Source organism: Anopheles marshallii, chromosome 3, assembly GCF_943734725.1.
Source record: "Anopheles marshallii chromosome 3, idAnoMarsDA_429_01, whole genome shotgun sequence".
Classification (NCBI taxonomy): domain Eukaryota; kingdom Metazoa; phylum Arthropoda; class Insecta; order Diptera; family Culicidae; genus Anopheles; species Anopheles marshallii.
The window spans coordinates 64,677,212-64,690,488 of record NC_071327.1 but is presented as its reverse complement, the minus strand read 5'-3'; the positions used below and the strand labels follow the sequence as shown (position 1 = coordinate 64,690,488).

General features: G+C 45.0%; 1 protein-coding gene across 1 annotated transcript; it reads right to left on the bottom strand.

Moving 5' to 3' along the window:
* Nucleotides 1–5,454: 5,454 nt before the first annotated feature.
* LOC128714154 (uncharacterized) lies at nt 5,455–9,424 on the bottom strand. The gene is made up of 4 exons (XM_053809029.1): nt 9,126–9,424; nt 8,285–8,411; nt 7,881–8,210; nt 5,455–6,180 (listed from the first exon to the last, which is right to left on the bottom strand). The coding sequence occupies exons 1-4, from the start codon at nt 9,422–9,424 to the stop codon at nt 5,455–5,457; spliced, it is 1,482 nt and encodes a 493-aa protein (XP_053665004.1).
* Between the last annotated feature and the right edge of the window lie 3,853 nt (nt 9,425–13,277).

The window sequence follows — 13,277 nt, the reverse complement described above, 5'->3', positions numbered from 1 at the left end:
CGTTTTGACCATAAAAAGACAAACGCACTCACCACACATGCGAGAAGGTGTCACTTTTCCGGTTTGGCCACTTCTTGTTTTGTTCCACCTTTTGCAGACGAACTCCCAGCGTTCCTGCGTCTTCCCTGGAAATCTCCAACAAACGGTGGCGTTGATTCATTCATTCATCAACGATTCCGATTCGTTTCATTCACAGATGCAGACGCGCGCGGGTACGGGCCGCGGCTTAGGCAAAGAAGCTGTTGGAAGGCTTCTGCCTGTCGTCCCGCGTGTATGATGTATTTTCTTCAATATGCTTCCCCATCAGCTTCCACCGTTTCCGTCTGATTGGTATTTTTTCGTTAACAATCTCACCGTGGACTCCACGTCCACGACGCTCCCAGCAACTGAGCATCGCGCGAACAACATGTTTACCTCCGGGAATGGGGAAAGACTCATTGCAAACGGGCGAGAAAAATGCACTTTAAGCATTGCTTTGCTTTTCTTTGCTTTGCCACCAGAAGAACCTCTCCATTTTCGATTATCAGTCGTCTCAAGGGAAGCGGTTTGCTGGGTTGTGGATTTAAGCCCATGGTCACTGGCCGGGGCGCAGCCGTCGCTAGTCGAGAGGTCGAGCAATCGAACACCCTTACCGAGCCTGTTTTTTTTTTTAAAAGCTTTTTGCTGCACTTTTCAACCGCGTTGCCACATTTCCCTGCGTGGCCGAGCGGCTTTTATCGGGTGTAATGTAAGCAAACGTAACGGAAAGAGTGTGTGTCGTTCGACGTTAGTTACGTATATTGATATATTTACATCGAGAGGAGAAGACCCACATGACAATCTTGATGAGCCGCTAGTAGACCGTCAGCTCTTCGGCCACTGCAACTTCCAGCCCACTAAACGTGACGTGAAAACTGCCTTATTGTGACACAATTCTTGGCGGAAAATCACAATATTGCGGCCCATTTTTCCCCCCCTTATTCTTTTGTTTCAAACGGTAGACATTGACCTCTATTTCGGGAGTTGCATGGCATGACACCCACACACACGCACCGTGTGCAACCCGCCCGCACCTAATGCAGGGTTTTGCACTCTAGTTTTGACTAGCAGCACTCGATTTCTTGTCGCCGGCGCACATTTTTGATTGCAAGCACCGGATTTTTGAACGGAAGCATTTAATGTCATCAGCCCGATTCTTGACAGCTTTTCGGCCGCATGTTTATAACCCCCCATGTGAATGATTGGGTTGAGTTTGAATCGGTTATTCATATGCAGGGAGGGATTTGGGCATAATACTTCACATACGTAACCCTATACATATTTTAAAAATCTTGTGATAATTCATTAAATATATTTTACACTACAAAATATCAAGTAGCTAAAAAAACAAACAAAATTGCATATAAAGAAGTACTTCAAACTCAAACCAATCTTGCACAAAGATAGTTGAAGTACCAACTATCTACTGTTTATACTATGAATAACTTCTGTTACATTCTTTATTTGTTATTAGTAATAAGTAAGTTGCGTAAGTAGTGAACCATTCCCATATAGCAGTAAGTATGCAGTTCCCGCGTGCTTGCTAAGTTAGTATACGGTATATAAAAACATACACTGTGTACACTTGTACATGGACAACATGCGATTAAGTATTCCCCCGTATACTAGGTTTGTACTTTTTAGCAACCAAGTACTATTTTGAGTATCGTGTTCTATTTTAGTATCCGTATCCGTAATAGTATCTGAAAGTGGAAAAAGTTTTAGTATTCGTATACAGTTTTAGTATTCCTCATTACGCTAGATTTATACTATTTTAGTATTTATATACTATTTTAGAAACCTAACAATCGGGATGATGAAATTAAATGCTCCCGTTGAAAAATCCAATCAATCAAAAATGTGCGCCGGCGACAAGAAATCGAGTGCGGCGCGTCAAAAAAAAATATGTGATTCCAGTCAAAACTAAGGTGTAAAACCCTGTAACATAATTTACGCGCAGGAACAGAAAGAGACGCACGGAACTGCACACGCAACGCGCAACGGCAATCATTTATGGTCGCAGCCACATATGACAGCGCAAAAAAAAGGGTCGTTCCCGCGTTTGGTAGTACACGCGACCGAAGCAAACCCCGAAATATTTATCGTCTAGCCGTCAGGGTCTAGTTCTGATTCTTCTGCTCCACACAATGGTTGACGGGGCGGATGCGCACATGGATGCGATGACACAACACGCCGGGCGCGAGTTTGCATTGAGCAGTTTAACCGCAACCGCCCAGTACCACCCCAAACGTGGTTCAATGATCGCGATTCCTGGTTGACATTTTTTTTCATCAGCGCGAGTTGATCATTTTAGTGCTCAGCAGAAGCTGAAGCAGAGATCACTTTTTTAACGTTTCGTGTTCGTGTTTATGATGGTCTCTATTTTTTTCAATCCTTTTGCGACTGTCTGTCCGGACAAATTTGTTAAACAGATCCAGATTTGTTCCTCCCCTCGAATGCCCGGCCCGGACAGGACTGCGCATTGATTTTATTTGATGTGCTGTTTTGCGAATCCATTACGAATCCGTGTTTAACATACAGCAGGCTGGTTAGCATGTGCTTGATTTGTTTGCCCAATAAATAGGCTAAAGCGCTGCCCGACGACGCGATCGTCCCGTCTTCGCGCGCACAGATCACATGGTTGCGGGGCATCAAGTGGAAAACCATCGTAAAAACGCTCAAACTCGCGCGAACTCCCGAACTTCCCCGGCCGATTCATCCCAGCCCAGCCGCGGTTCGCGCCTTGCCCTTGTGGAGCGGCGGAGTAGTGCGGCGTACATGTGTTTCCAATATGTTTGCCAATTCTCGTGCGATGCTCGGAGAATAAATAACTCTAGCACGCTTCAATGAATGCCACCGGAATGCCATTCGGTTGCATAAAACCGCGCTGCCACAGGGAAAACGTTTCGATCCATACGCTGTGCGCATCGTCCTTTGCGTCACAACGTTGGTAACACGTCACAGGCGTAGAATCATCGTCCACCGTGTGTGCCGGTTCACCAATAAAATTGTTGTTAATGGGTTTCCCGCAGACCGTTTTAGGTAGATTTTTTTTATAGCAAAGCAAAGATCTCAATTAGCCTGAAGGAAATTAGCGAAGGATGCGTGAACGCGATTGTGAATGTTGCTATCTGTATGGGACCAGACTTGTTTCCAAGATGTTCAAACCATGTCATCTGCAACAAATTTTAGAACAATATTTCCAGATAACCAGATTCATTTTCCTGTATCTCCTTCTGTATAAACTTTGAAACTAGTGCTGGGTGAATCAGAGTCAGATTCATGAATTAAAATGAATCTTAGAACTGCATGAATGACTCTGAATCTCCGTTTAAAAGATTCATGAGAGCCATCAACCGCCACTGCTCCGAGGATTCATGAATCTTTTGCGAGTTACTGATTTGAAAGACTCCTCATTAAAGATTCGTATGAATGACTCTTCTCAAAAGATTCATTAAGCACAACACTATTTGAAACATCGTTAAAAGATGCAAAAACCCAGGAAACGAACTGCAACTGCGACTGCAGTGGAACATAAATCGACCACAGCCAAGCAGCGATCACTTATGTTCCCGTGTTGCTTTGCATCACGCGATCCCACCCTGCCGGCCATAAAACCGAACCGGCTACACTCCACTTTGCCATATTGCAGCAAGACAGCGGGACAAGCTGTGCGACAGTTGACCGAAATTAATTTGGGTGTCTAATTGGCGGTGCCAATTTTCGCTGTCAGCAGTGCATGCATCTCCCGCTCGTATCACGGGAACGACCGTGCGCTCTTCCCGAACGGTGCAGTGTTGTGTCCGTTCGTTACCCGGTTGAGAAATTGTTGCGCGTAGAGTTTGTGCGCTTCCTCGCAATGCTTTACGCGTTTTGTCACAAAAACCCGAGACGAAAAGTCCTCCGAATACTTCCGACCGAGTTGTGGGCGAAGAGTTTTGCACTTTGTACTTTGCGGTACTAGCGCTACCTTCGATCGTAAACCACTCGTAAATTGTTCGAGCAAAATTCTTGCGAACGGTTACGTAGTTCATATTACGGAGAATATTATTTAAATCATCGAACACCCGGAAATTGTAAATTGTAAGAAAGTTACCTGTCAAATCGTACACTTGGGCTCACTTGTACAGCAACTTGTTTTCTTGTTACGTGAGATTATCCAACGGCACACTTATCGTTGTTAGCCTTGAGCAACTGTGCTCTATCAGTGCCGGGGGGCTAGCATGCCATAAAACACGATTCTACATCATCTCCACACACTGTGTGGCACTCACAAATGCGTATGTTGCGCCGGAAAATATCGAAATACCACTTTCGGGACGATCGGACCCAGTTTGGGACCACCAACCGGACGACACTACCAGGCACACTATCGCACACCAATCACTCACTCCGCAGCAGACACACACAATTTCCCAATCGTTATCAATCCCGGCAGATACTGCCGATTCCCAAACGCTGGTAGCGATCTGCAACGCTTCACTCCCAACGTTTCCCACGATGAAGCTTCTTCTTCGATGACGAATACACCGCGAAACCGATTAACCTTTTTCAACCAAAATTAGCAACACTCCAGAAATGCCTGCTACTCCCAAACGTTCGCGAACCGACGCTCCCGACGAGCACAGATCTTGTCTGAAGATGTCTGACGCACTAGCGCACGTACGGACAACCTGCTCGTGTTGTTGATAGCGGCGGAATGAGATGAGCCGAAAACAAACCGTCGCGAGATACGTGCATCGTCGCACCACGAGCAGGAGGGGATGTGAATCGAGCACTGATCCGTGAGCACGAGCTTTTAACCCTTGGGTGCGGAACGCCACGGCGGACGAGAAAACGGATGTACAAATATTAATATTTTAACTTCAATGTTGCCACCAATGGAACTGCTGTCTAATGTGTATCTCGATTTTTATAGCTGCATTTGATGCTATCCTCATTTTTGCTTCTCATAGCAACATATCATCGTCGCGCAATGAGCAATCATAAAGGTTAACTGACGTGAGTTTTCTCTCGGGCTACTAAGCATTGCAAAGAGAACAATAGTGAGAGATCGCACGTGAGAACCAAACGGCACAGTGGGATGCTGCGAGATACAATAAATGCACTATTTTTGCATTTCGTTCCCAAGCAGAACGTTATTGATTTTGCACAATGTAACTATTTTACTACTATTTTAAGTGGCTGCTTTAATTCATGTAGTACGCCACATTTCATAACTTAAAATTCTTGTTTAATGTACTTTTAAGATACTATTTATAGTTTTTAATAGCAAATACGCATAACCAAGCTTTATTCTCTTGAAATTAAACTCATTTTCCACGCTAAGCACACGTAATAAATATTTATTTCATATAAGTAAGTCACACCATGTAAAATACTCATCATTTCATTCGATATTTACAATTTGCATTTCCGCTAATCGACACTGTCAGTTCAAGTCTCCTGCTCGAAGCTGTGCCACACGGAAATCGGGGATCCCTTGTACATGATCATCTTCCGCCACTGGTCCTCCATGGCCGGGTTGGTATGATGGGACTTCGGTCCCAGGAAGACCGTCCCAAGGCGCGTTTTCTTCCCAACCTTATTCTTAGCGGCAATCGCCACTTTGATCGAAAGATTCTCCAACCCAGCCTCACCGCAGAGCGGAACCACCACGGTACAGTCGTCCGCATTCCACCGGCTCGAAAGCGCCGGTCGGAATGGGTCCGATTTCCAGCTCGCCGCCAGTATCTGGTGTTCCAGCACGGTCGTCTTGAGGTACACCTTTTCCGCGATGGATTCAAACTCCTCCTTCACCTTGATGCCGCACCGCATCTTCGCCACCGAGATCTTCAGGCACAGGCCCTTATGGTTTTTGTCCTTATTCTTAACGCTGCGCACAATCTTGCGCACGTCGAAGCTGAAACGGTTTTTGTGCGCATTCGTGGTGGGAACCGGTGAACCGTTGGAGTAGCCGCGCCGCGCCTCGAACGGGGCCACCTTCGGCCCGTCCGAGCTGCCGGAAGTGAATGATAGCGGTGAGGTCGGTGGGGAGGAGTACGGTCCGTCAATGTTGAAGCTGCAGTCCTCGCGCGACGAAGCCTTCGTGTCGATATGCACCTCGGTGTAATCGCACAGCTGCAATGTCACCTCCACCTGACCTCGGGGGCTACTTTGAACCTGCAGGAAAGAAGCGAGAAATGGGGAAATTAACGACGCACTGATACTGTTTGAACTTAACTGGAGCAATCGCGCACACTACACCTTGTTCCATTCATTAAACTTGGCAATGCTTTTGCATTGTTTTAATGTATTAAAATGAAGTTGAGCTTTGCTTCTTCTTTTATTTTTTTATTGTTCTCCCCAACATTAAGGTTAACTATGCACGATTTAATTATTGCAAGCGTGTTTTTTTTTCTATGGTCTTCCTACATTTGCTTCCTACACCCCAAACCAACATGCATTTAAACTTCATTATATTTTACCCTTTTTTAATTCAATTAATCAGCTTCGGAAATCTACCGCCCAAAAAAAAAAAGCTACCGATTTGAAAGTGCGCCGTTTTAAGATTTAATTACGATCAGCTTTGGTGAGCGCGCACGTACAGCTTCGTTTAGTGGTTAACTCTCGTGAACCTTTTAAATGTTTTGAATAATGAAAAAAAGTCATTTGTGGCGATACATTGACGCCGCACTTTCTACTGAGTTTCCATCCCTTCCCCCCTTCCCCTGCCTAATGGGGTGAGTGTTGCGGAAATGCACGCACTAGAGAAAAAAGCACGTTTTTCTCCTTTTATTTGATCCACACAATGAGAAGGTAATGAAAGATATTAATTCAAAGATTAAAGTGAATTGCAGCAGCGACCACTCTCCTCCATGTTATAATGATTAGTATATGGTTTAGATAAATGATCGTGAAGATTGATCGGGATGTTTGACAGTTTAATTTTAATTTTAATTAACAACGTGCTGATGATTCGCATTGCTAAAAAGAATGATCTCAAGTTAAAAGTGAAAATACAACAGGTTATATCACAAACGGACATAATGGTTCTAAACCATTAACGAAATCGTTACCACCGACCAGCAACCGATCGATTTAACACCTCCTTTGCGAGTTGCTGTTTCGGGTCATTTTCCCAAGCTTCACTTTTCCCGCCAGAGGGCACCCGTAATTGTTATCCTTGGTTATGCAAGTTTCTTCGCACCTAATTATTAGTAGCGGAACATGAAACTATGAAGATCGTTTGCAACAGCATTTTGGCATCACGGTTGGCCCGCAGCTGTTAATGAGCTTGTTTGCATCCGATGCTCGCTCGTGAATGCCACAAAAAAGTATAAATTATGTTTCACCCGCACAGCTCTTTTTCCCTCCAAAGGCAACAGATGTGAAGTAATCGTTTTTCTTCCTTAAGTGGTAGCTTCCTGAAAGACTCGTCGGCGTGTTGGTGTGTGGCGAAACCGTAAACTGTATTGATTTGTTATCGATCCTAAGGCGCACAAGAAATGCAACACGCCACCGCGCTTAGCACGCGAGCATATTACCGAAGCCTATAGGCTTTGTACGTGATGATTGTGATTGGCACTCTGCTCAAGTCACTCTGCCCAAGCCCAACGATTCCGCGTGGAACCATTAATTTGGACACACTTTCCATTTCCTTCCGACAAACGGTTTCGGTTCCGATCCCCAGTGGGAACTAATCTTGGCAGGGGTTAAAAATGCATATCTAATGCTGCCTTACTATATAACGCGTGAAGAGTGAGAGTTATTCGATGTGAAGAAAAAAAGTCGAATACACTGCTCGCTTGTAACAAGCGTAAAATATGCTCGATACATAATCGACACGCCAGAACCAACCATGCCCGTAACCAAATACTTACGGTAATGCGCGATTCTGCCGAGGGTGTGATGGTGATGTCTTTGATCGGTAGCCACAGCTCCTCGGTGCTGAAGACGAGCGGATGCTTTCGGCTGCCCGGTTCGCCCGCATTGAAACACTTCGGATCGAGAAAGTACGTTACCGAGCCGATGTTGCGCTGGCTTTCGCTCGTGGTAAGCCGTTTGAGGTTTTGCTTCTGGTCGAAGTTGGCGTTCCTCTCCGTGGCCGGCTCGATATCCTTGACCAGCTTGCCGATCACTGGCTTATCCTTCAACCGTTGGCTGCCCTGCCGGATGAAGGACATCGTTTTGCTCTTGAGCGTTGACGTGTACTGTGCAGCGAAGCAAAACGAACATATTATCAACAAATTAGCCACCGGTTTGCATGTTGCCGCGGCACACTTACCCCGGGCGGAAGCTCCAGGAGCGCGAACACGGTAAAGACGACAAAGTTCCCGTTGAAAATCTTCTCCGGAAGCGATTGGGCCAAATTGTCCCTCTGTTTATCGCTCTTTTTCACGCGAAATGAAGACCTAAGGGTGAGAATGACAATAAAAAGGGCAAAAATGATTACATTGAAAAGGTTTAATGATAAGCTCCCACGGGTAATAAATATAGAACATTCTTAATTAACTTATTTATAAGCAACAACTTTGGCTAAATTCGTTGCTTCTCCACCTCGTAACTCTACTAACCCAAACAATCTTATAATGTTGTTTTACTACATTCAAACTAATTTATCGTAATGTTTTTTTTATTTTTTTATCGTGTATTGAAAGGTTTAGATAACATACTAAATCTCAAATTTACTGAATAAAATCAATTATTGTTATCATTCGACTACCAGCTATTCGTTGCAGAAACTGAAAACCCAAAACTCAAAGCTTTCATTAAGCTTCAGTCGGTGACGGGCTTTAAAAGTTGTTCACCCCTGACGTAAACCTGAAACGCTACAACCGCTGTAAACAAAGGCACCGCTGTACAAAATAAACCAGTTTCTCATCACAAGCATTTCATTATTTCGGCGCCTACTTCAAGCGTGGTACTAAACAACATAAAATATTGTTGAATTTCTGTGTTTCTATCTCCTGTATTAGAGGAATGGGTTGAGTGAGTTATCTAATTTACCAGTTATTATTCTACTCCTTTCTTTAAATTAATTCTTCTGTATTCTGGAAACCACAAAACTTATCTTGATCTCTCACAACTTAAAATTTAATTTACTTAACCTAATTCATTACACTTACTTGTGTGGGGTTACCAACGGAAACCGGAACGTTTCATTGAACTCTGGCCACGAATTGCTCTGGATGGTGGAATCAAATTTGATCGCACCGGGAAACAGCTTCACCTTCACCATGAACCCTTCGACGCTTTTCAGCCCAAAGTTCGACGGCAAATGACGGGCCCCGACCAGATGCACATGAAGCTCGGGGGTGGAGGAAACGGAATCGTTCGTATCGTTACTGTTGGAGCAGTTGGGATGCAACGTAAGCTTGAATCCCACCACCGGCTCAACCGGCCCATTGTTGTTTAACCGGCTCATTTTTCACCATTCATACAGTTCCAATGGCGCGTTACGATCAATACTGCAAAGATACAATTGAAGTCGTCAGCATAAACAAACAAACTAAACGTTTTATAAAGAAATAAACAGTATATCTAACTCGATCGTTAGGAAGCTGACTTGCGCAAAACAAACGTGTGCGAATGTTAATCAAGTTCTGAGGTCAACCGTCTGATGAACTCATGTGCACGTTTGACTGGCTGTGGTTCAATCTACCATGACTCATTAAATGGAATTTTTGTAGTGACACCTTGTTCGAACACTGATTATAAATTCATTAAACGATCATCACCATATTTCCCTCCGAAGATGTGTCATCACGAGGTGAGATCATATGGTACATTGCTTAAGTAATACGCAGTACACGGTACGCTAAGCAACAATCTTGAATGTCCATTTTTGTTGGATTTCCCATTTGGCGCGGCTGTCAAAATTGCTTTTTAGCATGCAACACACGTGCCTGTCCTTTTACTTTCACTTGTAAGCGCTTGTTCCAAAAACACAAACAAAAAATACGAGTCATCCATCTACGTTTAACGCCAACGATCACTATCAGTACGGCTGCCTAATCTTGGCCCCGTACAAAGTTTCTTCAACCTTTCGCACACGGCCACTGCTGTGTCAATAGTAGCACCAATGGAGCGGGCCAGCATCAAAACAAACGGCGACGATAAGTTGCTACGTCCAGGGGCGGTTTCCGACGTCACCGGTTAGGTTTCTAATCACTCGCTCACACGGAGACACCTGCAAGGCTCGTTTCTCCGCAACGTTACACAATCCATCTGACGAATGCGTGCGCCTCTCTCGGTCTCGGCCGATTGGTGGAATAACCGTATCACCGTTGGGGCTTGTTTATCTCACACCGAGAATCTGACAAACCATTGCGAATCTCACACCGCGCCGATCTGGCCGGATATAGTTGCTCGTGTGCCGCCCGCTCAGATCAAAGCAGAAGAACAGTCGATCGTTGCTAATTTTTGCATGTGACAGGCGCTGCCAATCGCACGGTAGGCCACCACCTAGACGATGGTGAGCTAGTGTGATGTACTTGAGCTAAATCGGATCTAGTTTCACGGAACGCGCTGAGTATCTGGAGACACAGGGTTGTCCAACACGCGAGAAAACATCGAGCACGATCAAAACACTGAGACTGTCACTAGCCGATATACTTAACGCTTAAATGCAAATTTCAAACGAAAAGGAGAAAAACAACATCACGTTTCTACAAATAAACACTTTGACAACCCTGCAACTAAACTGTTGGTAAGATCTATCGCTAGAGATAAAGAACGAACGGAGACTAAAAACTCGCGATGCGGTTCAATTGAGCCGAGTGCACTTCGCAACCACACAAAACAATTGATCATCACTGGCATGGAAGTCGTGTTGATGCGTTTTTTTTTTGTTATATTCACTTTGCCCGTTCTATCTCTCCCTCTCATTTCCAAGCAATTCAGCATCAGCTATTGCCTGCGTCTACTGATCGTGTATCGTGCGAGAATGATCGTGCGCCCGGTCGTTCAAGGATTGTGTGACTCGCCCGTACAACGGCAGCCAAGTGAGCTTTGGCGCGACGATGTTCTGCTGCACATTGTCAGCTACTACAGCACCGATGCTGAATAACTTGAACTTCCCATCGCTTGTAGTCACGATGCAAAAAATCGGTGCAAAATGATCACGTTTCAAGTGAACCACGTCTGACGCGGTGGAATAGTTCTACATTCAGTAATATCGTTATACTGTTTTAATCTTCTCCTGTGCGTGACGTAATGCTTAACGCTTAACCACTGCAAACTTTACGCACGATCCATTGTAACGCGTTTGTTGCTTCCTGTTCTCCCAAGATGAACACATCCATTTTCGATACGTTTCGTTTGAATAATTAATTGACTCCATTTAAGAACGAAACGTTTTCTGCGTCAGATACCCATCAGCACCAATGAAGCGAGTAAACGATTTGCACACATGCTCACATTTCGTGCCCGGGTCCGCTGGGCCTGGGTTTTCTCGAAACGCAAATGCATCACAGACACACAGAGTTCTTTTTTTTTTGGTGTGTGCATACAACACGATAAAAGAGGTCAACGCCGATTTTGACACTGGGCCATCAGCTCGTAGCCACGACCAATTGCCGTTGATTACTGTTTAGTACACTTTTCTATCACACCGCACTTCAGGCGAAGGTGTTAGCCTTGGACATCGGTTGGAATCAGCGTGAAGCGCACACGACGTTCCTTATCATTTCCCATACCTCGAGTGCCTTTGGCCATACCACCCATAGGCAGCACACCTTCGCTCATACACCGAGTGCGGTAAATTTAATATTTAAATTTCCAACACTCAACGACGACAGCTGATGTTCACACTCACATCAAATCACGATGAACAATTGTCGCCTGTCGTGGGCAGGCGCGGATGGCAGTATGTTGCACTTTGCAGTGGATAACAAAACCGACGGTCCGTTACCTTCGAACTACCTTCACCGATGCAAAAGATGGTTGCGGGCGCTTCACGAGCAGGAATTGGAACCATTATCCAATTGACGACACCGGCCTCAGGATTAACATTCGCTCGTGATCCAACCTTAAGCTGAATGCGTTAGACTGGTGGGCAAGGGCGAAACACTCACCACGCAAGGTGTATGTAGACGGTGTGCGTGCCCCGAGACGAACGCCGCAAGTCTTTTCGCGTACTAGCCAACTGATACTGAGCGTCGCCGTTTAGTAGCAGTCAGTCACGCTCCGGTCCGGGAACGGTGCTGAAAGAGCGCCACCGTGGAGAGAATGCGAGAATTCACGAGAGAATCGGCAAGCTTGCAACTGGAGAGGTTGTTACGTGTGCACTGAACACCCGGTGCTGGGGTTATTTGCTTTGCCTGAAGAAGTTTCCGTTTGCATTCACGTGTCGATCGGTAATTTCAACCATTATTCCTTCCGTCATTGCCATTCTTACCGTCTTTCCTTAAGTAGTAACGTTTACCTTAAACTATATTACACCTAACGAAACCTTCGCCAACATACAAAAATTATTGTACGTAAATTACAATTCAGTATATTTCAAGTGTTATTAGCAAAGTAGAACTAATATCAAAGCTCTCGACAAACGCATTAGACCTCTTCCGGATGATGTCATGGTGGGCCGTTTGTGACTACCTTCTAACTTATCACCCACCTTCTGTTCCATCAATGACTTCACTGCTGAGTGTTGCTAATACTTCCGAGAATGTTCCTTATCGTTCCTTATCATCTGCCACAGTTTGCCCACTGATTGTCCAATGTGTTGGCTGTGGTAGACGAGCTTTAAGCAGCAACAACTAACTCCCCTTTCCATCGAAAAAGTCCACAGCGAGCGGCTGGCTCGCAAATGAGCGAAAGTGTTTGTATCGGTATTTATAAACGACGAAAGGAATCTGCGAACCATCTTGCGTCTTCGCACATCCTGACCATATCATCCATCCTGAACCTATACGACCGACCATAAAAAAAACAACATCCGCAAAGCCATTCTTCCGTTTGTTTTATGCTTGCTAGCCGCAGGAAAGGCAAACAGGGAGTTGTTAAAAATAAACTATCGCCTATAGGGTGAATACCATATCAACGGCATCGAACGGGGCAAATAGTGCTGTTATGACGTACAGTGTGTTTTTTCATCAGACCATGGGATGGGATAAGCCTGCCTTTGGATGAAACATCATCCTTTATCTTCCTTGCATTTCCGCACCCGATCGACCCGTTTGAAGGAGTAACATCCTGTCCTTGGGTATAGCTATATCCATAGGTTAGGGGTTAAGGTCAGGTCACAAGACCGAGAGTGTTTTGCGGGGAAAGCAACT

Coding starts and splice junctions, on each gene's coding strand:
- LOC128714154 (XM_053809029.1), bottom strand. CDS start 9,424: ATGAGCCGGTTAAACAACAATGGGCCGGTTGAGCCGGTGGTGGGATTC. Junction 8,412..9,125: donor CCGTTGGTAACCCCACACAA/GTAAGTGTAATG, acceptor TCTCACCCTTAG/GTCTTCATTTCGCGTGAAAA. Junction 6,181..7,880: donor CGGCAGAATCGCGCATTACC/GTAAGTATTTGG, acceptor TCTTTCCTGCAG/GTTCAAAGTAGCCCCCGAGG.